We start from the raw sequence: 24,970 nt of genomic DNA on the forward strand, positions 1-24,970 counted from the left end.
CACCCCGGATTTAGCTTCTGACTTTGCCAGTGACCAATTCCGGGACAGGAGGGGGGGGGGGGGGGGAGGATTGATTTTGAGGTGGGCGGAATTTGGAATGAAACCATTTAGTGAAGTCCAGCGAGAGCGCGGACCGATTAGCAGACACCAAGTGATAGCCGTGCTGTGATTGGCTGAAGTTCGATTCCTTGGCAAAACCTGTCAAAAACCTAAGTCTACATAGAATAACTGCATCCAAACATGTCTGGACTCTAAAATTAAACCCAAAAGTAGTTTTGACTGCTCGGCCGAAAAGGTTTTAAGGTGATTTGAGCAATTTGGACGGACTGCCAACAATAAAAGGTTACAGACTGTTTACAAAAAAAATAAACAAAGTTTTTGAAATGGCGACCTAAAAATTAAAGTCTGAATAAGTCCATACTCACGGAGGCGAAGGATGTTGGCAGGGAGGTTGGCAGGGAAGTTGTCTAAGGTGTGGTGATGAACTCCTGGAAGACGAAGTAGGGTAGGTAGTTGTTCCATTCCACCAGATATTTCGCAACAAAAGACGATGCCTTGCCGCAGAGAATCTTAATCATCCTGTGGATAGTCGCACTGTCCATTTGCGCTACTAGCAGGCCCTGTCTATAGATTCCCTGCTGGCGAAAGGTGAGGATCACTCCAGGAGTCTTGGCACCAGGCACCGTGCGGTGGTAAGCAAAGTCACCTACTCTCCTTGAGGCCGGGCTGCAGTGTAGAGGTGTCACTGGTGTCCGCCACCAGGTAATGCTGGTATGGGTGACGTAACTTGGCTGTCTGTAGGGACCAGAGGGTAGACTTGTCCGTTTCCTGTTGTGGTGGGGGAGGCCTGTCCCTTTCCTGTCTAGTTGTTGGTGGAGTGGTGGCCTTTCGTTTCCCAACGGCCGCTTGACGGGCCGGCTCGACTGGTGGTTTCCTCTGATGTAGGGAAGTCACAACTCGAGCCGCTGGTGGAGTCGGGTCCGGGCTGGCTGGTGGGTCGACCACAACAACATGTGGGACTACAGCTGGCTTGGCGGGTTTGTCAGTAGATCTGGCAACTCTGTCGGGTCGGGGGCAGCGACACAGAAGGAGCCGCCGCCAGCAGTTTAGCTGCTGGCTTTGCCTCCTCCCGGGCCGCTCCTGGCGCGCACGGCCTCTTTCTGAAACCGGTCCTCCTTCTCTTCTTCTTGGGGTCGCCGTATACTAGGGTCACGGTTGCCCGTGACCCAGTGTACGCGACTTTGTACTCAATCAATTTGCCGTACGAGGCGATCATCTCCCCCGGAGGGGGGGGGGGGGGAGCTCGAGAGTGCATAGAACGACGTCTGCTCTCAACGAAGACATATTTGCGAGTACTGGCAGGAGTGAGAGACATTCTTTCAGGGGTCCGTTTATATAAACGAACAGCGGCATTTGATTTTCATGCCTTCGTCAGACCGGGAGAGGCGCTGATAATGTACAAGCGAGTGGACGAATCGTTCGCATAATAATGAATACAAACAGTTAATAAAAACTAGATATTAATGTTGAATTCTAACTCTATTTTACTTTTTTTTTGGGTTATAGTGTACCACAAAATAATGTTAAGAAACGATTACAATGTCAAAGAAATAACTATTAATATGTTTGAAAAAAAATGCAGTCATCGAGTGGACGAATTGTCCGAGGTGAGTGGACAAATTGTCCAGTGGACGAACCGTCTGGAAAGCCGTCTAGAGACGTTAGTTGGTATGCAGTCAAAACGGCCCCATGATGAAACGGCCCTGAACATGTAAGTCAAAACGGCCAAAGAAAAAGGTTTGCTTTCGATTTATTGGTTCGCCGATTTTTATAATAACCCATAGTTCATTATTTATTTTCGATTAATATGTATGTAAAATAAGTATTTGCATTGATAACGCCCTAGGTACTAAATTAGTTGTTTAATATGTTTATTATCCTTAAAAATCTCTAATATTTTTCAAGAAGAATATTACGACATTGATTTTACGACAACTAAAACAATTTATGGCAAACTTCTTAACGTGTGTCGATTGCACATGTTGGTGTTTGTCATGGTTTTATCATTTAATAAGAAACGGGAAAATTGAAGTATTCGATTTATTGACATAAAAAGCGGCAATCGTTAAAATACTCCAATATTTAAAATGTTTCTCAGAGTTCTACCTGGAGAGTTTTGTCGAAATATTTGTACTTCTAATTTTAATGGATGTGTCAAAACTGTCTTGGAATCGGTGACGAGAAAAAAATATCAATGTTCTTTGAATAAATCCTTTTCAAGCTCGCCTTGTTTACTCAATCAAAACGATGAGTCAGCTAACACTGACATTGACAAAACGGAACGTAAAACCAGAATTCCACGAAGAATTCTTAAAAGAGTATCAAAACTTGGATTGTCTGAAAAACATGTTGAATGTTACAATAAACACAACAAATTACCTGAACAGACTGAGGATCACAATGAATTTTTGCATTCTTCGAAGAACATTGAGCATCTTGTAACAAGCTTAAAGTCTGAGCCTGACACACAAGCCAGAATACCAGAGTTTCCATCTGATGTTATAAAAGATCAAAACTGGTTCAGAAATCAAGGTCGAAAAGCAATGCGGCCAAAAGTTGACCCTAAAAAAACATCAGTTATTTTGTTCCAGGGGCAGGGAAGTCAGTTTGTAGGGATGGGGGAGAAACTCCTTGCTTATGATGGTGTGGAACGATTGTATGCAGTTGCAAGTGATATTCTTGGATACGATTTGTTACAACTTTGCATAAAGGGACCCAAGAATGTCCTTGATAAAACCATTCACTGTCAACCAGCGGTTATGGTGACGTCCATTGCTGCAATAGAAAAACTGAAGGAAGACTATCCAGAGGTACACACTGTACATACAGTTAGATGTGAATATACTACTAGTAAACGTTGGGGTCTCCATAATAGGAAATGTTTTATTTAATGACTCACTTAACACATTTTATTTACGGTTATATGGCATCAGACATTTGGTTAAGGACCACACAGATATTGAGAGAGGAAACCAGCTGTCAAAAGGGATCTTTTATATGCACCATCCCACAGATAGGGTAGTACATGCCCATACCGTGGCCGTTGATATGCCAGTCGTGGTGCACTGGCTGGAATGAGAAATAGCCCAATGGGCCCATTGATGGGGATTGATCCAAGACCAAATGCACATTGAGTGCGCGCTTTACCACTGGACTACGTCCTGCCCTTGGGGTCTCTACAAGTACTCTGGCACAGGCCAAGTCTAGCATGATTAGAGTCTGTTTACAGGAAGAGCACTCTCATTTATAGAACTTTTACCTCATTTTGCCATATGCTTGTAGCCGGTTACATTATAGGGCTATAAGACATGGAGGGAAAACAAAAGTCGAATATGTGGAATTCAGTACATCAGTATGCATAATGCTATTTTACTTTGTTCCTTGGTCTCATTATCATCTAGTGTAAGTGTTGGGTACTAGGCGCTAAGCCGAGTTTGACCCTCGAGGACTCTTTGGAGGCGCTAGTAACAGGGGACAACAGTTCAAAATTTTAGGTAACCGGAAATCAGTTCACATGAGTTTTACTTAGGTAACCGCTTGTTCGGTTACGTGAATATAGTTCTTGTAACCGATTAGTTATGCCTACCTAATCCTAAAACACTTGAACTATGGTTCTGTATTACATTAGTGATTCAAATGTATTTAAAACAAACTGATTTTCACTTTCATGACTGATATATGGTACTTTTAATTTTAGAATGTAATCGTTCACCACGTAACCGATTGGCAGTTCTCGTTATTTTAAAGTTGCGTAACCGACACGCGAACAGAGGTTCTCGTGAAATATTGTGCCCTGTAGTAAATATGTATAACTTACTGCCTGTCTGACAGCATAATAGTTAAGTGTATGCCATCGGGTTTAAGGGTGGTGGCAGTCTGATTAAAATTGGATGTTTTTGCCAGTCTTTCCTTTGCATAGATTTGATGTGATCCATTGCCAGAAAGATATCCACCTGTTACCCCACATATTGATACATGTATAAAGAGGAACATAGCTCACTGTAACCTAATGAGTAACCCTAACTACATTCTCACTCTAACCCTAAAACTAACCCTAACCATACTAACCAAAATAGGAGGGCAACAGTCTGATATTTGCCCCCCCCCCCCCCCCCCCCCATTGCCTAGATAATGTTTTGTGATGACCAGTCAATTGATGTTCCAAATGAGTTCAATCTTGAAGAGTTTTATTGAGCCATGCATGAAGTATGTACCTGCACAAAATCCCTGTATGTTCACATTTTGTACATTTGATATAATTATGTCCCTAATCTCTAGACATGCCTGGAATAACAAAAATTAAGTTTAAAATATTTAAATGTTGCAAACAAAATTGTCTTTTGATTGGGATTTAAAAGTCTGTTTTAGAATAAATGACTATTTTATAACACCGACGAATGTGCTCTGTCATTTCAACGTAATGCCCTTCCCCTGGGTGTTCATACTTTATAGATTAGCCCATATAATTTGAGAAACTAGCAGCCCGTAAGATATTTTGACATTGGATACCAGTATTTGCTTTGTTATTTTGGTACAGTATTGACATTGCGAGATGACCAAATTTCAAATTGGTATATTTTGTGTTCCAGGCTGTTGATAACTGTGTGGGGACGGCAGGATTCAGTGTGGGTGAATATGCAGCTCTGGTTTTTGCTGGATCCTTGACATTTGAAGATGGTAATTTTATTCATCACTTGTTTCTTTAAACTTGTTTGTATGTCTGTTGTGCAATCCATTAGTGTTTTTTTCCATACTATATTGAAGGCGTATTACAACTTTGTATGAAATAAAAAAAGTATTTCGCTAGTAGTACTAACAGTAGACATGTATGTGACATTTTATGGAAGCAGTTACTACTTGATGAACTTCACGAATGTTTTTTGTGTTGACAGCCGTGAGGGTGGTGAAGGTGAGAGCGGAGGCCATGCAGACTGCTTCAGAGGCGGAGCCGAGTGGAATGATGAGCGTTTTCATTGGTCACGACACGAAACTGAACTTTGCCCTACTTGCAGCGCGTGAGTTCTGTCAACGCAAACTGGGCCTGTCTGGTGCTGTGTGTTGTGTCGCCAACTACCTGTATGCTGATTGTAAGGTCATCGCGGGCCATGATGAGGTAATCATTTGTGATCTTTTCAACACTGGATAACTTAGGCTCTACTATGATGAGAAATCAACAAAAATATAGCTATAGCCAGTCCCAGCCTTTACTAAATATGTTGGTTTTTTTGGTGTTTTTTCTCTCTCATTAATTTGATTGAGGAAAAAAGAAAAAAAATGTAGCCACAGCAGACAGGATAACATATACCACAGCCTTTGATAACCAGTCATGGTGCACTGCCTGGAATAAGAAATAGCCCAATGGGTCCACCGACAAGGATCGATCCTAGACCGACTGCACATCAGACGAGCACTTTAAAATGTGCTCTGGTGTCATTAAATAGTTCTTTTCTTTTTTCTCTCTAGCATTTGGTAATACTGTACTCAAATTAGTCGTTAATGTTTTGCAGGCACTGAATTTCCTGGAGAATAATTACAAAGACTTTGGAATTCGCCGTCTGAAACGTCTTCCGGTTAGCGGTGCGTTCCACACGGACTTGATGCGGCCAGCAAGAGGTCCTCTGGTTAGAACGCTCAGGGAAATACAGCTTGAAAAACCGCTCGTACCCGTACACTGTAATGTAAACGGTAACCGTTACCGTGACGTCAAGTCGATGATAAATCTTCTTGGACAACAGATTTATAAACCAGTGAAGTGGGAACAGACCATGCACATTTTGTACTCTCGTGACAAGGGAGAGAACTTCCCGTTCACGTACGAATTAGGACCCGGAAAGCAGCTGGGGACACTGATGAAACTTGTTAATGCCAAGGCCTATGAACTTTGCAAGAACATTGATGTGTAGACAAGTGTGTGATTTATTGTGTCATTTTATATCAAAAAAGAATTGAAGAAAACTTTCGGTGTTATCTCTTTTCCATGAATGCTTAACCTGGGACCTACTGCACTAAAGTGTTTTAACTTTGTAATCGTAGTCCAATTAAAAAAGATTTGCAAGGATGATCCCATGTTGCTCAAGAGAGCTTTGTGAATTAGGCTGAACAAATGTTTATTTAAAGACGTACTCGACACATTTTAATTATGGTTGTATGGTGTCGGATATATCATTAAGGACTACACAGATGAGAGAGGAAATATGCTGACACCATAGCATGGTGTACTCTCTTTGATTAACAGCACAGGATCTTTTATATGCAGCATCCCACAGACAGGATAGTACATACCATAGCCTTTGTTACACCAGTTGCTAGAATGAGAAATGGCTCAATGGTGCCACCGAAGGGGATCGATACAACACCTGGTGCATCAGGTGAGGACTTTACCACTAAGCTCCAACCATCCCCACAATAAATTGTTTTTCTGCGTTCAATGTTCCATGTTGCATATAAGTTTAAAAAGTAAGATTTTATTTTACGTATCACCTCGTATCTAATAAATAATTGACTCACTTTATTTTACGGGGTACTGGAAAATTTGTTCCTAAATAAATTTGTTCAACACTACACTATCTCCCTTGATTTATAAAAGTTTTCTTTTAAAAAGTTATACAAATGTGGTATGATCAAACGGAAAGTTCACAGGAACGGATAGACTAAAACGTCTCCAAGAGATAATTTAACAAATGCTTGTTGCAAAATCTACTTCTTTTTATATATATATACCATCCCCCTCTCGAAACTCCTAAATACCCTCGCTGCACTTGTCATGTTATACCATTTTCTGTTTGTATTTTCCTTTTGTTTTCTTTATTAATAAATTAGATTTAAGAAAGTAAAATCAATTTATAAAAAAACAACCGTAATCAATTATGTAATTGCTGAACGACCCCCAAGTCTGGTTAAGTAATGTTAAGAAAATAATGAACAAAACTATTCTCTTTGTCATAAAAATATTTATTCGCTGCTATAAAAAGGTACAATAAATAAAATGGACAGTGGTGATTACAAATTCATACTCTGCAGAAGATTGTATAGGTTAGGACACAACAAATGGTTCATGCACACAAAATTAAAAATATTTCACAACTGCAAAAAAGAATATTTAACAAACAAACAAATCACACAATTTTGCATTTTGAATCCAGCAGTACTATTCTATTTGCCATTGTGGTGGAGGGATTAAGCAAGAAGGTCAAAATAATTTGTAAACATCATTTTGACAGCACGTGCAATGTTCCAGTTGGGGCACAAAACCTATTGGCTAAATGGTGAACGTGGTAAAAAAATCTTTAGCCAAATTCAGATTTCAATTGGTCAAATAAAATATAACAATAAAGATATACATGTATAAAGAAATGTGTTTCCATATATCTGATACTGTAAATCAGGAAATGTTAGCAAGCACAAAACTTTAGCGAATTTAGAGAGGCCATACAAGACGCTAATATTTCGTGACGCTAAATTTAAAGAGACGTACAACAGACTGTTCCAAAAGATGTTTGTTTAAATTGCTGGCAATTACATGTAACTGAACACACAACAATGGATAGCAAACAATAGTTAATTAGCATGCACATTCTGCAATTTACTACTTCAATTCAGCTGTCTGTAAGCTGCATAACGTTAAAATAGATCAACAGTATTATTTAACCTGATCCTACAGCTTGAGCGTTTTCTTTTTTCAGTTTCTGATATGACGATCTAGCTAACATTTTATGTTGTTAATATCACTTATTTGGATTTCGTTAAATTTTAAGATCGCTAATATTTTATGATTTACAGTATCTCAAATAAATGTTTAAATGTATCAGAGGCTGAGGTGTTCCAAATGAATTCTAAGAGCAATCAGTTGGAAGTTCTCAGCTTTTAACTTAACAATGGGGGATACATTAATACATTTATCTTATTTTAAATTTAATTCAGCTTTTTGGTAAATAAATAACTTAAATTTGCATTTGTATTAGGTGAATGACATATTCCATTCCTGACAACTTTGACACCCAGTAGCCAATTATTTTTCTGTGTTGGGGTGTCATTAAACATTCCTACATTCCTTCTTAGAAAATAATGTTTTAAACCCTGTCAGGATAATCCACAACAAATTGCAAAACAGAATACAAAATTCTAGCTGGTATCGGTTATGAGATACAACATCTAAAAGTCGACAATTAACATATGGTTTGACAACAGACTGTAAAATAATGAATGCAAGCTTTACCATTTGATGATGTGTGTAAATCTACACGGTATACAATGGTTAAAAAACAAATGTCATATTCTATAGTCCATCCCACAGAGAATGCCTTTTTTCATACTACAAGTTAGTTATTTCTCAGCTAATTGTTTTGTAACTTGCACACAATTTTTTTTTTTGTTATTTCCAAAATACTTTTACTTTGTTCTTATGTCAAACCAAACTAAAATAATTTTTGTAGGAGGATGGGACGGACTATAGACTTGTTCACTCTGTTAACACTGAGCAAGGCTCACCCTGCCCATAACCAACTTAGCCAAATGATACATCAGTATATAACGTGGCTGCAACATAAGTTTTGGCTAATACAATTTTGTTTAGCCAAAATGTGCCACTTTTCAATAATTTTCAAGGAATACTCTATACATGTAGATATTTAACAATGGCTAAAACTAACTTATTTCTAGTGTGAGCCCCGATCATCGAAGCGTCGTGAAAACTGTAGTCACTTAACAGGCAGAAAAAAAGTGGTAGCCTGGCGGACTACCGGGCTTAGAATTCTGGTATCCCGGGGGAGATATTGGTAGCCAAAACAGCCCGGGCTACCGTTATGGTCGAGCCCTGCGATGTAGATGAAATAATGTAACATGTTTTATTACTCGTAAATTATCACAGTTACTATCACTCTTAATACACCTTTGTACACAAAAGCAATGATCAAATACATCTTTTCAGTAATAAATATTTGGATGGAATAATCAAATACAACCTTGCTAAACATACATCAAGCTGCCTTGCCAAAAACAAAATTAATAAAAAAATAAAAAGAATTTTTTCCCCAAAAAAACTCTTACATATGGTACACTTTTATTTTTATGGTCTTTAAATAAAGAGAACATATTTTTAAAGCCCAGACATCCAAATAGGCCCCACATTTAACAATTTTTTAAAAGCTAGACAAACTGCTTTAATACAGTCTTACAAATAGAATGTAGTTAAAATCTGGAGACTTTACTAAAGCTGTGTGGGTGTACAGAAGTGAATGTAAAATCAGAAAACAAGTTCCACGCAGAAGTGTTGTAAGATGACCACATTTCTTTAAAGTGACAGACCCTAGTTTTTAAACACTAAGGCATATTTTTTACTATTAGAACTGTTTATGATCATATAATCAAACATTACTTAGATAATAGGCCTACATTGTTTAGGTTATCCATTTCCGTACAACTGAAATGTTTCTGGTCATCCTGGTGTTTCTAATACCACAAAATGTTTTGTTTTTTTGTTTTTTTTAAATGCACATGTGTCTGAGAAGTAAAGGTTATGGAGTCAAATTTTAGTCTATGTTTCAGGGTATTTTCCCTGTTTCAATGTCACACTCTTGTTTCATACAAACTTTATTCAAATGTGTTACTGGGCCCCGTTCCACGAAGCGATCTTAGCACTACTATCGCTGTAATACCTACCATCACGACCTTAATTTTTGCACTACTACGATCGCATCACGCCTTAATGTTCCATGCCAGCCCGCGGCGTAGCTTATCGCTGTAAATACGTACCATCACGACCTTAATGTTTGTCTACGATCGCCAGCCCGTTCCACGAAGCGATCTTAGCACTACTATCGCTGTAAATTTACCATCACGATAGTTTGTACCAGTTCCCGGCGATCTTGTAATCGCCTACCATAACGTATGTTTGTCTACGATCGCCAGCCCGTTCAAATGGCATCGCTTGAATGATGATTTTGGTCATTTTCGCTGTAATAACCATACTAATTTTTTTTCGTATCCATGACGCGGCGTAACTATCGTTGTAAATCTAATTTATAGGTACGAGCCGGTTGTAAGCCACTACCTTTTGGCAGTTGAATGATGAACATTTTCTAAGAAAGATACTAACTTTTTGTATTAAAATGGATCTAATATAAGCAAATACCTTTTCGATGAAAAAACATTCTAGGCCATACGACTTTCACACGAAAATACGGGAGATAACTCTCACGTCTAATGCACTGGGCAATTATCGCTTTGCAAATAAATTGACAAAGTTACTTCATGGATGTCCAATACCAATAAATACATCTAAGATGTTCTGAAAAGTCGGTAACCAATTCATTATTTAACTAATTCATACTTCTTCGTAAAGAATATTTTAATCATTAAAGTGGCACTTATGACTACCATAAGGTTGCTTTGTGGAACGGCTGTAAAGTTTACGGTGCCAGTTGTAAAATTCACCGTACGTCACTACAATTAACCTTAGCTACAATTCTTTCGTGGAGCGGGGCCCAGGTTAACCAAACTTAGTGTCCCTTTCTATGGATTGAACCTAGGGTCAGCATCTTTAATATACAAATATTATGCAGAATAATTATTATAAAAATTAATTTTGGGGAAAAAACTATCTTATGTATTTGCTATCAAATCAAAAAACTAATTACCGGTACCACAGTAAACACATTAAGTTTGCAAAAAAAACAAGAAGAAGCTTTGTTTAATACATTGTGCCGAATTTACAAAGCCTGTCTAAGTCTTATACACATGTAACTCCATTCATTTACAATGCTTAAACAGCTGCATTTAAGAAAAACAGGCTTATTATACACATGTAACTCCATACATTTACAATGATTAAAACACCTTCATTTAAGAAAAACAGGCTTATTATACACATGTAACTCCATACATTTACAATGCTTAAAACACCTGCATTTAAGAAAAACAGGCTTATTATACACATGTAACTCCATACATTTACAATGCTTAAAACACCTGCATTAAAGAAAAACAGGCTTATTATACACATGTAACTCCATACATTTGCAATGCTTAAAACACCTGCATTTAAGAAAAACAGGCTTTGCAAATTCAGCCCATTATGTTTACAAATAATGAAATCTATGATCATGAACACGCACAAAGACTGCTATCATACAAAGAAAATGATTGGATGTTGACCAATATACTGAAAGCTGTGACTGGCTGTCAAAAAGCACAACACAATGAATGCAAAAGGCCACATGATTGGCTGTTAAAAAAACACAACATCAACAATGGAAAGACCACAAACACATAAAAAAAGTCTGTACTCGCAAGTTCAACATTTTGACTAGAATCTTTAAACAGACGTGCACACAAAATAAATAAACATAATTATATAAACCTTTTGTACAATACATTGCAAACACTGAATTAGAAAAAGGTTTGAAAATAAGTGCCATAGCAAAACTCGAACAGCAATTTGTTAAGTAAAAACATACTGCTGTTAAATACCCTTTACAATTCCAGCTATTTATGTAGATCTACATGCATTTTAATTATTTCAACATCATACATTACCAAAAACTGTATAACTAAGTCTACAACATAATATTTTGACTGGATATATTTTTCCAACTATGCTTTTCGTTTACAATAGAAGCTTAATATATACCAGTACATTAATAGGTATTTAAAGAATAAACATTTCCACTGTTATTATGGTGACTAATTTTATATTTACCATACATGACATATAAGATTAACAATCTTTAGACTACAGTTATAAGTTGTGGCAGGATCTCCCTCAGTTGGTACAGCACTAGCCTGAGGTGCTTGCGTTGTAGTATCAAATCAGTGGACCCCCCCCCCCTCCATCCCAACCAGTGTACCATGACTGGTATATCAAAAAAGTGGTATGTGCTGCCCTGTCTGTGGGAAAGTGCAAATAACAGATCCTTAGCTACTCATGGAAAAATTTATCTGATTTCTTCTCTGAGACTATGTCAAATTTACCAAATGTTTGACATGCAATAGCCGATGATTAATAAATTAATGTGGTCTAGTGACGTCGTTAAACAAAACCAATTTTAACTTTTCTTAATAGTTACAAGTTATTTCTGTGTTTCAGGAGAAACTATCATTTGTTTCAGTTTTTCAAAGGATGTAAAACCTGAATTATTTTCCAATGATATATATTATAAATCAGGTCTTAATTATTTAAAAAGATTCCTCAAATGCCAGACATATAATTAATCTGGGCTCACCCTGTACATTGTATAAAAATTAGCAATTGGCTAATTTGGCAAAGTGGCTACAACATTTAGTATCTGGCTAAAAAAAAAAGTTGTTTAAATTAGCCACTTTTTATTTATTTTCAAACAAATAACTTACATATCCGAAAATTGGACAAAATAAATTTCGTTCCAGTGTGACCCTTGATTCAAGAACAAGTAGATAACTTTTAAACCAGCAATATATACTGTTGAACATCTGTGGCAGCATCTTCAGCAGTAATACTGTGCACTACACAACTGTTCATTATATGGACCAAAAAATTAGAATATTCTTTTCCAGTGAGGTAGTATTCTTATTTTTAGAATTGGACTAGTCCTATCTAATGGACATCACATGTATTAGTTCATGTTATAAAATACATACCCCATACTGAACTGAAATACATGTACAACCCCATACTGAACTGAAATACATGTACAACCTCATACTGAACTGAAATACATGTACAACCTCATACTGAACTGAAATACATGTACAACCTCATATTGAACTGAAATACATGTACCGTGAAACCTCTCAAAACTGGACCCTCTGTAAACCGGACATTTTTCACTGTCCTTTTTAAAACCTCGGTACAGAAATTAACCTCTCTAAACCTCTTGAAACTGGACATTTTACTTGGTCCCGAGGGTGTCCGGTTTAGAAGGGTTTCACTGTACAACCTCACACTGTAGGGAAATACAGCCCGACGTCTGCTAACAATGTTCTTTGCAAAATAGCTCCATATGTTATGCGAATACAGATCCAAGTTGTTGGTAAATACCGACTCAAATTACTACGAAATACCATGTTCTTGGTAAATATAGCCTCACATTATTGGGAAAAACAGCCCCACGTCATTCGTAAATAATGCCCCAAATTATGAGGAAATACAGACCTATGTTGTTGGTAAATGCAGCTGGAAATTATTGGAAAACACAGACTCACATTGTTAGAAAAAGAAAACCTTTCAAATTATTGGAAAACACACACGTTGTTAGAAAAAAACCCATCTTCAAATTAATGGAAAACACAGACACATATTGTTGGCAAATACCACCTCATGTTGTCCAGAAACACATCCTATTGTTGTTTTAAGAAAACATGTACCCATGATGTTGGAAAATACAGCCCCTTGTTTGGAAACACATCACAATGATGCTGGGGAAACAAAGCCCAAAGTTTGAGGAAATACCGCCCCATGTTGTTGGGATAAACCGATGATAAAAAATCTGGTAAATGTTACTGTCTATTCATTTTGTAATTAGCGAACATAAGCTGAATTTGTGACAAACTATATAATGACTTGATTTTTTTAACAAATACATATAACCTAATACTGCCTAAGAACATCCTTACTGATTCATTATGCCACAGACAGTATTTTAAAGGCAAGCTGGGTCTAATTTGGTGACTGATTGTTGTTTGGCTTATACATCATGGAAAGACAAGTTCCAGTCAGGCTGACTGTGGTTATTGTTTGGCAATTTCGTGGTAATGCTCGGAGATCTGCCATCTCTAAGCTATAAGGCCCAGCTGACTAACTTTGGCAGAGAGGAACGTGTGAAGGACGAATACCAGCGGCTTCGGGCAAGTGTTCAGGTCGAGTTCCTGAAAAATATAAACATACGTTTAACAGAAACAGGATAAACTGATGAATGAAGGAGTGAAGGAAGCAACTGTTTGATTTAACGACACACTCAACACATTTTTATTTAATTATATGGTGTCGGACATATCATATGATACGGTTAAGAACCACACAGATATTGAGAGAGGAAACCCGCTATCGCCACTTCATGGGCTACTCTTCTCGATTAGCAGCAAGGGATGTTTTATATGCACTATCCCATAGACAGGATAGCACATACCAGTCTTTGATGTACCAGTCGTGGTGCACTGGCTGGAACGAATGAATGATTAAAAACACCCCAGCATGCAGAATGTATTGGCTATTAGGTTTGAATCAAAGGTAAATGAATAAAAAAAATAGATGATAAGCATCAATAAAATCTAAAAATAGGTAAACTATATTTAGAGTTCCACAGCATTTTTAATTATACTTTCTTGACTGTTTAATCTAACTCTGTATTTGATTATTCTTCTGTTAATCTATCTCTACTAGTTAGTAATCCATTTTGTACTTTTATAGAAAAACAAATCCAAGAATTGTAATTAAAAACTCTGTGAAGCAGATGACATTGTCAAAACAGATGATGTCAAAGTGCTAACAACCCCCTCCCCCAACAACAACCCTGAGAGGAAAAGAAAGGAATGTTTATTTAATGACACCTCAGCACATTTTAAACGATGGCTATTTGGTGTCTAACATAGGGTTGTTTTGACATTTGGTTGAAAGAAATACGAAACCCAATTCTGTAACTTAAGCTACTCCTACCAATAAAACAGCAAAGCATCTTTTATAAACATAAACAATACAGTACATACCACTGGTTGGGACAGAACAAACCCATAACCCGTACAAGATAATCGATCACACAAGCGCTCCACCACACCGAGCTACATCCTGCTCCGTACCTGTACTCCATCAGAACCCAAGTCGAGCCACGACAATCGGTGGCCGTCGAGAGGGTCACATGTACGTACCTGTTCTCCACCAGAACCCAAGTCGAGCCACGACAATCGGTGGCCGTCGAGAGGGTCACATGTACGTACCTGTTCTCCACCAGAACCCAAGTCGAGCCACGACAATCGGTGGCCGTCGAGAGGGTCACATGTACGTACCTGTTCTCCACCAGAACTGAAGTCGAGCCACGACAATCGGTGGCCGTCGAGAGGGTCACATGTACGTACCTGTACTCCACAAGAACCCAAGTCGAGCCACGACAATCGGTGGCCGTCGAGAGGGTCACATGTACGTACCTGTACTCCACCAGAACCGAAGTCGAGCCACGACAATCGGTGGCCGTCGAGAGGGTCACATGTACGTACCTGTACTCCATCAGAACCCAAGTCGAGCCACGACAATCGGTGGCCGTCGAGAGGGTCACATGTACGTACCTGTTCTCCATCAGAACCCAAGTCGAGCCACGACAATCGGTGGCCGTCGAGAGGGTCACATGTACGTACCTGTTCTCCACCAGAACCCAAGTCGAGCCACGACAATTGGTGGCCGTCGAGAGGGTCACATGTACGTACCTGTACTCCATCAGAACCCAAGTCGAGCCACAACAATTGGTCACATGTACATACCTGTTCTCCATCAGAACCCAAGTCGAGTCACAACAATCGGTGGCCGTCGAGAGGGTCACATGTACGTACCTGTTCTCCATCAGAACCCAAGTCGAGCCACGACAATCGGTGGCCGTCGAGAGGGTCACATGTACGTACCTGTTCTCCATCAGAACCCAAGTCGAGCCACGACAATCGGTGGCCGTCGAGAGGGTCACATGTACGTACCTGTTCTCCACCAGAACCCAAGTCGAGCCACGACAATCGGTGGCCGTCGAGAGGGTCACATGTACGTACCTGTTCTCCACCAGAACCCAAGTCGAGCCACGACAATCGGTGGCCGTCGAGAGGGTCACATGTACGTACCTGTACTCCACCAGAACCCAAGTCGAGCCACGACAATCGGTGGCCGTCGAGAGGGTCACATGTACGTACCTGTTCTCCATCAGAACCCAAGTCGAGCCACGACAATCGGTGGCCGTCGAGAGGGTCACATGTACGTACCTGTTCTCCACCAGAACCCAAGTCGAGCCACGACAATCGGTGGCCGTCGAGAGGGTCACATGTACGTACCTGTACTCCATCAGAACCCAAGTCGAGCCACAACAATTGGTCACATGTACATACCTGTTCTCCATCAGAACCCAAGTCGAGTCACAACAATCGGTGGCCGTCGAGAGGGTCACATGTACGTACCTGTACTCCATCAGAACCCAAGTCGAGCCACAACAATTGGTCACATGTACGTACCTGTTCTCCACCAGAACCCAAGTCGAGCTACAACAATCGGTGGCCATCGAGAGGGTCACATGTACGTACCTGTACTCCATCAGAACCCAAGTCGAGCCACAACAATCGGTGGCTGTCGAGGTGGTCACATGTACGTACCTGTTCTCCATCAGAACCGAAGTCGAGCCACAACAATCGGTGGCTGTCGTCAGCTGGTCGAGAGGGTGACATGTACGTACCTGTTCTCCATCAGAACCGAAGTCGAGCCACAACAATCGGTGGCTGTCGTCAGCTGGTCGAGAGGGTCACATGTACGTACCTGTTCTCCTTCAGAACCGAAGTCGAGCCACAACAATCGGTGACCATCGTCAGCTGGTCGAGAGGGTCACCTATTCTCCATCAGAACCGAAGTCGAGCCACAACAATTGATGTCCATCGACGGTGGTCGAGAGGGTCACAAGTACTACCTGTTCTCCATCAGAACCGAAGTTGAGCCACAACAATCGGTGGCCATCGAGAGGGTCACATATACGTACCTGTTCTCTGTCAGAACCGAAGTCGAGCCACAACAATCGGTGGCCATCGTCAGCTGACATGCGCAGCTGGTCGAGGGGGTCACATGTACATACCTGTTCTCCATCAGAACCAAAGTCGAGCCACAACAATCGGTGGCCGTCATCAGCCGACATGCGCAGCTGGTCAAGGGTGTGCGACCACAGAACCTGCGTCTCCGCACTCTCCTCCGCAGGTTTCTCCTCCAGCAACACGAACCCACTATCACAGTGCAGAATCAGTTTGCATTTTTTACCTTGCCAGATCACAGCTAAACGAAAAATTAGATTGGAGATATTAGTGACTAAACTGGCATAGAAGGTGCCAAAAGTCTGATGTACATTTATCATGTATTCTAATTCTACTAGCATTATATTTCTATTTTTCATCCTGGACGGAGGAGCTGGCGAAAGTCAATACCTGCACCCATGAACAACTTGTTCTGAATGTGCATGTTAAAACCTATGACCTGACCTGAGCTATTTTTCATTGATTAATTTTTGTGTTAAATCGAAATTTAACGTCTTGCAAAATCTTAATTTTTGTTTCTATTAAATCGCTATAGTTGTGAACAAAAGACAGTGTTATTATCAACTAAACATAATCAACCATCACCATAATTACCAAAAACCCACTTAGTTTCCAATCACAGGACAGAGAAATAAAAAAGTGGTTCCCATAAACTCTGAAATCATCATGATACAATAAATGTACATTACATAACAAAAGTAATGTTTAACAACACATCAACACATTTTAAACTATAGCTATTTGGTATCTAATATGGTTAAACTCTTTATGACCAAGCAATAAGGGATCTTTTATACATTTTTCCATACATATACATTTTACATACTGTTAACAGTATGTACCACAAATCATTTACAAAGGTGACAGTGTTTAGTTTTAATCATAGTGTATCTCATGGTGCATTTCTTGACGTGTGTGTGGTAGCGTGTATATCTCAGTGATCCAGAGAGCTGTATCAGCAGGAGCTTTGGCTCCTGGTAGGGTCATCCAGGCTCGATTGTCAAAGGGTAGCGGCTAGACTAATAATAGTAATATGGATCACTCCTGGTCATTCAAGCTGGATCAGTCAAAGGGTAGCAGCTAGACTAATATGGATCACTCCTGGTCATTCAAGCTAGATCAGTCAAAGGGTAGTGACTAGACTAATATGGCTGAAGACAGATAAGCTGGGCCAAACTACTTGTAAAGAGGTGTCTACCTGCAGCTCAGTGCACATTCACTCATAATAATTACAGATAACAAGAGAAACTCAGGAGACCCACCAGGGTGGTAGAGTGCCAGGCCTTATACCAAAACAAGCTACATATGGCTAGTAGAAATGGAAACAGCCTTTCACTTACGTGAAGAGACTTCTTTGACAAGACTGGCAGCACCATGCGCCCCCTGGACCAGAGATCGAGACCAGTACGCCAGATCTCGCTGTGTTTCCACACGAAAAATATGCGTCTCGACACCGTTCCGTGTTCCAGAACGCGTTCCAAACGTTAGAATGTCTGCCCCTGATGTGCGGTTATTTTGACGACCAGAATGGACAAGTCTGAAACACACAAAAATACAACGGTGCAAACACAAACTTGGTTTGTTTAACGACACCACTACAGCACATTGAATAATTAATCATCCACTGTTGGATGTAAAGCTATGGATACTAGACATGTAATAAGTTATGTCTATGAATAAACTTTCCAAAGAAGACATAACATATACATGTTCTAGAACACTGCATAATATTAAATGATAACTTTAACTAATATAATTATGAAATACGAGTTGTACGGTTCAAATCTATTTTACTGTATACTAGTACTTTGTATTCCCAATAACATGTAAAACGTGATATTCCTATTTTCACTTTCATATAAGTGCTGCAAAGTGTCTTACCAAAAAAATATGACTCCATTAAAAAACAGAGCTAAAGAAAAGACGTCTGAACCGTAACAGCGAAGAGAAAAAGAAGGAAGCTATAGTCACATGACCAGAACTACAAGGGAGCATACAGTAGAAGATTTAGGCCATCCCATTCACTGTTGGGATGTTCGGACCAGTCCACTAGTGTGTGTGTGTGGGGGGGGGGTGGGGATGCACTTGTTTGAGGACAGGTAATAATTTCAAACATTATCTGAAAAGAAGGATGCCTTAAATTTGAAGTCATTTATAATCTTTTCAGTGTGTGCATTATACAGCAAAACACAGAAATTATATCAACATTCAAAAGAAAATCATATGGACTCGGTCACTATTCAAGAGAGTTAACTCTTGGTTCTTTTATCTTTTAGCCAAAAAAGCAATTTTTAATGCAGGATTTTCAATATACATTTTTATGAAAATGAAATAGCCTTTATTGGAAATGAAAACACACGAAATGTCGTCTCCTGATATTTGACTACAACTTGGCAAAAACAATTTTTGTCTGGTTTTAACTTTACATTATTATAAAGTTGACCTTTAACTGTGTATAACTGAATAATCCATACCTGTGATGTCACACTATTGTTCTAGGACCGGCCTCGGTGGCGTCGTGGCAGGCCATCGGTCTACAGGCTGGTAGGTACTGGGTTCGGATCCCAGTCGAGGCATGGGATTTTTAATCGAGATACCGACTCCAAACCCTGAGTGAGTGCTCCGCAAGGCTCAATGGGTAGGTGTAAACCACTTGCACCGACCAGTGATCCATAACTGGTTCAACAAAGGCCATGGTTTGTGCTATCCTGCCTGTGGGAAGCGCAAATAAAAGATCCCTTGCTGCCTGTCGTAAAAAGAGTAGCCTATGTGGCGACAGCGGGTTTCCTCTAAAAACAGTGTCAGAATGACCAAATGTTTGACGTCCAATAGCCGATGATAAGATAAAAAATCAATGTGCTCTAGCGGCGTCGTTAAATAAAACAAACTTTACTTTTTTTTATTGTTCTAGGTGTAAATTATTTTTCAAGAATCAACACTTACGAAACAATGCAATTTGAACTATGTAATTTAAGCCTCATAAACCTGATACTTGTAATAGTTAAGTATTCTGGCGGAACACAGTGAAGATTGTCGGAAACAAAATTGGGAATTAGAGATTACACGCTTAGTACGTACATCATGCTAAATGCCAGCCATCCACTGCTGCAGATTCCTGACCGAATCGTTCTGGTTAGGTCCGAAATGATCCTATCGTTTTGAATTATTAGTCATTGCCATTTTAACCAATATTTTCATTAAAAAATATAAAATAGAAGTTAATTCAGCAATCACGTAATTTGTTTTAATGAATAATGGATTAAGTTGGAGAATGCACTTGGAAGTGTAGATTCATGAAAAATAATTAACTCACCACTACGGGGCTCGTGAATTATTTTTCACGAATCTACTCTCTGCATTACATAATTCTGACCTGGTAGCAAGAAGTGGATGACTCTGGAATGGTGTGGCCCACTCTTCCTTGCTCCAGGGCGCGGTGTCGTATAGTAGCATGTCTTTGTCGGTGAGAGCAATAAACACCGGTTTCCAGCTGAAGCTACCCGTCCCTTGTTCATTCGCTAACTGTTTTTCATAATCAAAAAAATACATTATGTATTCTGGTTTGTAATATATAAATATTAAGAATTTAGAAACAGATTTTTTTAAAGTCAAAAGGAAAGAAAACTTCAAACATTAAGCCACATACGGTATGAGTATCACAGCTAAACAGACAGACAGACAAAGATAAAGACAGACAACAGACAGAGAGGTAATGTAAATCAATAGGGAATCTATATTTCACATTTCAAACAACTGAACACTCATTACATATCTATCTTTAAAAAAAAAAATATATAATCAAGAAGTGGTTAGCTTTTTGCTGTTAAATTTTATAAAGTTTAAAGTACATTAATTAATCATTGGCTATTGGTTGGCAAACGTTTGATAATTCTGACACGTAGTCATCAGAGGAAACCCGCTACATTAGTCCTAATGCAACAAGGGATCTTTTATATGCACTTTCTCACAGACAGGAAAGCACATGTCATGGCCGTTAACCAGTTGTGGTGCACTGATTGGAACGAGAAAAAACCTATTCAGTTGAATGGATCCACTGAGGTGGTTCGATCCTGCGATGCAAGCACCTCAAGCGATCACTCAACCAACTGAGATTTTATATACCTGGTATGTGTACATGAACCGCATACCTCACTATTTAAGGGGAGTTACCATTCTCGCTCCCCATAACTCCCCTGAGACAAGTTCAAGGAAAGTAATATCTCCTTAGCATGTGAATTCATATGGTATATATATATATATATATATATATATATATATATATATATATATATATATATATATATATATATATGGCTCCCCATAATATAAGTTACGGGAGCAATTAATCACTCGACAGTTGTTTTTCATAATCAGGTCTGAAACTGAACTATAATTATTTAAAATAGAATAAAATTATTTAAACTTGAAACTTTTTAAGTTTAAAAGCCGGCCTCAGTGGACATAAAGGTTTGCAGCCCGGTACCGGCTCCCACCCAGAGTGAGTTTTAACAACTCAGTGGGTAGGTGCAAGACCACTACACCCTCAGCTCTCTCACTAACTGCTAACAATTAACAACTAACCCACTGTCCTGGACAGACAATCCAGATAGCCGAGATGCGTGTGCCCAGGACAGTGTGCTTGAACCTTAATTGAATATAAGCATGAAAATAATTTAAAAGAAAGAAGTTTAAAAGAGCCCTACCATACATGTAAAGGCCCACAGTTAATATGTTATACTTTGTCTTAACAAATTTGTTGGGGAAATTAAAAACATGACCTACTTGTTCGGACAACCAGCCCATATGTTTTATCTCCCCTTGATTTGGCGCTGTACTCATGATGAGGTTAGCATCCTCGATCGCTTGCTGCGTGAGGACAGTGACGTTTGAGTGTATTGCATTAAACCAGTCGCTCGCGGTTAACGGGTCGGGAAATCGCAGAATACAAGAACTTTTTCCGTCGGGTGAATGAAGTTCTAAAATTCTTTTTTCTGCATCGACCATGTTAAGATTGCGACAGAGGTAACACTGTTTTAGAGGGATTGTCTTGGACTCTGCCCAGTTGGCTCTATAGCTGTCTTTAGGAGCTTCCTGAGCTCCCCATCCTAGTTCATTCAGGGGAGACGATTTCTTAAAGTATGGAGTTACTTCCCTTAGATATTTCACTGAAATTAAAAAAAATAGAATATATGAATTTTAATATTTAATAATGATGATGAAAATGATGATAAAACAACACACCAAAATCATGAACTCTTGTATCAATTACACAAATGTCTAAATAGTAACTAACAGTTACACATAAGTTTAAGGTTTGTTTTGTTAAAAGCCACCACTGGAGCACACTGATTAATTAATCATCAGCTATTGATTTGTTTTGTTTAACGACACCACTCATCAGCTATTGGATGTCAAACATTTCATAATTCTGACTCGTAGTTATTCAGAGAAAACCCACTACATTTTTCCTAATGCAGCAATGGATTTTTATAAGCACTTTCTTACAGTGCAATGTTTGTATATGTTGCATGATTATATGGTAAAAGATATCCGATTTTATTTAACATGATATAGAAATAATTAAGTATTGAACTGTTTAAAAAAAAATTCTGAAACCACACCAATGGTGTATCTATAGTCAAGACTTTTGTGTATAAAAATCCCTGGAGAGTGAAAAGCTGAACTCGTTAAATTATTACAGCAGGAAAATTCACACACCTCAACATAATCAGATCAGAATCACATATAGATCTCCTCAAAATTATATGTCAAAATTACAGTGCGGGTTCGTTTTGCATACAGGCATTGGGTTTCTTCATATAGCATTGGTACTGGTTAACAGCATATACATTTAATGTCATGACTGGACTCGAGAATAATTAAACTAAAGCTCTGTGGCATCAAATTTAGGAAACAATTTGTATCTTAAACACAATAGTTGTTTACCATTGGTCGTTGACAATTGCCGAAGTATTACACACATTCCTCTCTAGCCCTCGATCCCCTACAAGATATCAATAAGGGAAGGACTCACGCTAAGTCAACTGAAACCTGCTACAGACCTTGCCATTTAAGGAGCTATGATTCACTCCCCATCCCCTAGTTCAAAGAGAATAATTTTTAGCTAGACATATTATGTCAATAATTTAATGATAATTATAAATATCTCCACATAATCTAAGTTAGGTGAGAAATTAATCACTTCTCTCTCACTTAGTTTCATGTTGAGGTCTGCCACTACGTTTTCCACATGCAGCAAAGGATCTTTTATATGCACTTTCCCACAGACAGGACAACATATACCACAACCTTTGATACATGTTGTGGGGTACTGGTTGTTTTACATCTGTCAGATTAAACAGAGGTGCTCAAATCCCTCAGCCCTCAAAAATGAACCTGACTAGTACACATCTAAATAATCAGATTGAGTTAACTGATCATATCAATAGAAATAGTAGCTTGTGTACTGCTATCACAAGTCAGTTAATACTGGGTATAATATCCGCCCGGTCTCCCCCTCCTCCTTTATTATTTTTAGTAAGGGTTAGGGTTTGGGGTTTGGGGTTTGGGGGTTAGGGTTAGGGGAGGTGGGGGTTCGGGTTAGGGTTAGGGGAGGTGGGGTTTGGGAGTTAGGGTTAGGGGAGGTGGGGGTTCGGGTTAGGGTTAGGGGAGGTGGGGTTTGGGAGTTAGGGCTAGGGGAGGTGGGGGTTAGGGTTAGGGTATGGGGAGGTGGGGTTTGGGAGTTAGGGTTAGGGGAGGTGGGGTTGGGAGTTAGGGTTAGGGGAGGTGGGTTTGGGAGTTAGGTTAGGGGAGGTGGGGTTAGGGTTAGGGTATGGGGAGGTGGGGTTTGGGAGTTAGGGTTAGGGGAGGTGGGGTTTGGGAGTTAGGGTTAGGGGAGGTGGGGTTTGGGAGTTAGGGTTAGGGGAGGTGGGGTTTGGGAGTTAGGGTTAGGGGAGGTGGGGGTTAGGGTTAGGGTTAGGGGAGGTGGGGTTTGGGGGTTAGGGTTAGGGGAGGTGGGGGTTAGGGTTAGGGTTAGGGGAGGTGGGGGTTCGGGTTAGGGCTAGGGGAGGTGGGGTTTGGGGGTTAGGGTTAGGGGAGGTGGGGACCCGGCGGATATTTTTCCTTATACTGTAATCCCTTAATACCTACTGGGGCAGGACGTAGCCTAGAGGTACAGCACTTGCCCGATGCACGTTCCGTCGGTGGGCTCATTGGACTATTTCTCGTTCCAGCCAGTGCACAGCCACTGAGTAATAAATCAATGTGCTCTTGTAGTTGCGTTAAACAAAACAAACTTTAACACGTACCCTCCATTTCCACAATTCTCCCTGCTCGTTTCAATGCTCTGACAGCTTCATCATGAGTTGCCTCCCTTAGGTCTTCACCATTCACCGACAGAATGGCATCTCCCACGTAAAGTTTCTCAGTTTTATCAGCTGCCATTCCTTTAAATATTTTACTTATTAAAATCGGCATCTTGTTTTCTTTCCCACCTTTGATACTAATACCCAATCCATTCTGATCCTCTTTTACAACTTTGACACTTCGTTTTTGGCCCGCTATGTTTTCTGGCATTTCGGGGCTGCCGTTTGCAAGTCCCTGTTGACTATCGGTTGTACCATTTAGTGCGTTTGATTGTTCGGGATTTTCGGTGAGAGACAGTGTCAGTGAATCTTCGTTGAGAGTCACGTTCACGCCACACCACTGCTGCCGAATATAAACCTCGAACGTTCCACATCTTGCTATTCCAGCCGCCATCTTGACCTGTTTATATCACGTGACTTTGAGACAGCTTGTTTTAATTTTTAGCTTGCCTGTTTTTAGTTAACTGTTAAATAGTATGGTAACCTCATGGCTTTTTCTCCCCCACCCCAGGGCAGAAGAATTTAGCAAGTTGGAAAAAAAAAAAAAAAAAAATGAAGAATGCTTCCAGGACATACGTAGGGTCTCATCTTGGTATTCGTCCATCCATCCCAGAGGCGGCTTTGCAATAATTATAATTTTATTATATTTTAATATTATAATTTTAATTTTTTAACAGCCCCCCTCCAAAGTTCCCTTGGTATTCCACCTCATGTCACTGGGGCCCCCCCTGGATCCGCCACTGCATCCTTCCATCCATACACCCATTCTTCCTTCCATCCAAATCCATCAATGTATCATGTTCTGTGGGCAAAAA

General features: G+C 39.6%; 2 protein-coding genes and 1 long non-coding RNA gene across 3 annotated transcripts; 1 reads left to right on the forward strand and 2 right to left on the reverse strand.

Annotated features, from left to right (window-relative positions):
* The first annotated feature begins 2,008 nt into the window (after positions 1-2,008).
* On the forward strand, positions 2,009-6,015 carry LOC121388470 (malonyl-CoA-acyl carrier protein transacylase, mitochondrial-like). Its single transcript, XM_041519819.1, has 4 exons — positions 2,009-2,870; positions 4,650-4,737; positions 4,953-5,173; positions 5,568-6,015. Exons 1-4 carry the CDS (start codon positions 2,148-2,150, stop codon positions 5,961-5,963), a joined length of 1,428 nt encoding a protein of 475 aa, XP_041375753.1. The 5' UTR covers positions 2,009-2,147; the 3' UTR covers positions 5,964-6,015.
* A 978-nt stretch (positions 6,016-6,993) lies between these two features.
* On the reverse strand, positions 6,994-9,900 carry LOC121388247. The gene is made up of 2 exons (XR_005959961.1): positions 9,820-9,900; positions 6,994-9,726 (listed from the first exon to the last, which is right to left on the reverse strand). It is a non-coding gene; the product is annotated as an uncharacterized LOC121388247 (long non-coding RNA).
* Positions 9,901-10,991: 1,091 nt separating this feature from the next.
* On the reverse strand, positions 10,992-24,549 carry LOC121387986 (beta-1-syntrophin-like). The gene is made up of 6 exons (XM_041519173.1): positions 24,099-24,549; positions 21,574-21,956; positions 20,165-20,313; positions 18,132-18,328; positions 16,839-17,032; positions 10,992-13,899 (listed from the first exon to the last, which is right to left on the reverse strand). Exons 1-6 carry the CDS (start codon positions 24,547-24,549, stop codon positions 13,807-13,809), a joined length of 1,467 nt encoding a protein of 488 aa, XP_041375107.1. The 3' UTR covers positions 10,992-13,806.
* Positions 24,550-24,970: the final 421 nt, after the last annotated feature.

Source organism: Gigantopelta aegis, chromosome 14 (genome assembly GCF_016097555.1).
Source record: "Gigantopelta aegis isolate Gae_Host chromosome 14, Gae_host_genome, whole genome shotgun sequence".
Classification (NCBI taxonomy): domain Eukaryota; kingdom Metazoa; phylum Mollusca; class Gastropoda; order Neomphalida; family Peltospiridae; genus Gigantopelta; species Gigantopelta aegis.

Excerpts from the sequence above, each read along its gene's own strand:
- LOC121388470 (XM_041519819.1), top strand. The coding sequence starts at position 2,148 with ATGTTTCTCAGAGTTCTACCTGGAGAGTTTTGTCGAAATATTTGTACT. Across the intron at positions 2,871-4,649 it reads TGAAGGAAGACTATCCAGAG|GCTGTTGATAACTGTGTGGG; the intron begins GTACACACTGTA and ends TTTGTGTTCCAG. Across the intron at positions 4,738-4,952 it reads ATCCTTGACATTTGAAGATG|CCGTGAGGGTGGTGAAGGTG; the intron begins GTAATTTTATTC and ends TTGTGTTGACAG.
- LOC121387986 (XM_041519173.1), bottom strand. The coding sequence starts at position 24,549 with ATGGCGGCTGGAATAGCAAGATGTGGAACGTTCGAGGTTTATATTCGG. Across the intron at positions 17,033-18,131 it reads TGTCAAAGAAGTCTCTTCAC|CTGTGATCTGGCAAGGTAAA; the intron begins GTAAGTGAAAGG and ends TTTTTCGTTTAG. Across the intron at positions 13,900-16,838 it reads TTGGTTCTGATGGAGAACAG|GAACTCGACCTGAACACTTG; the intron begins GTATGTACATGT and ends TATATTTTTCAG.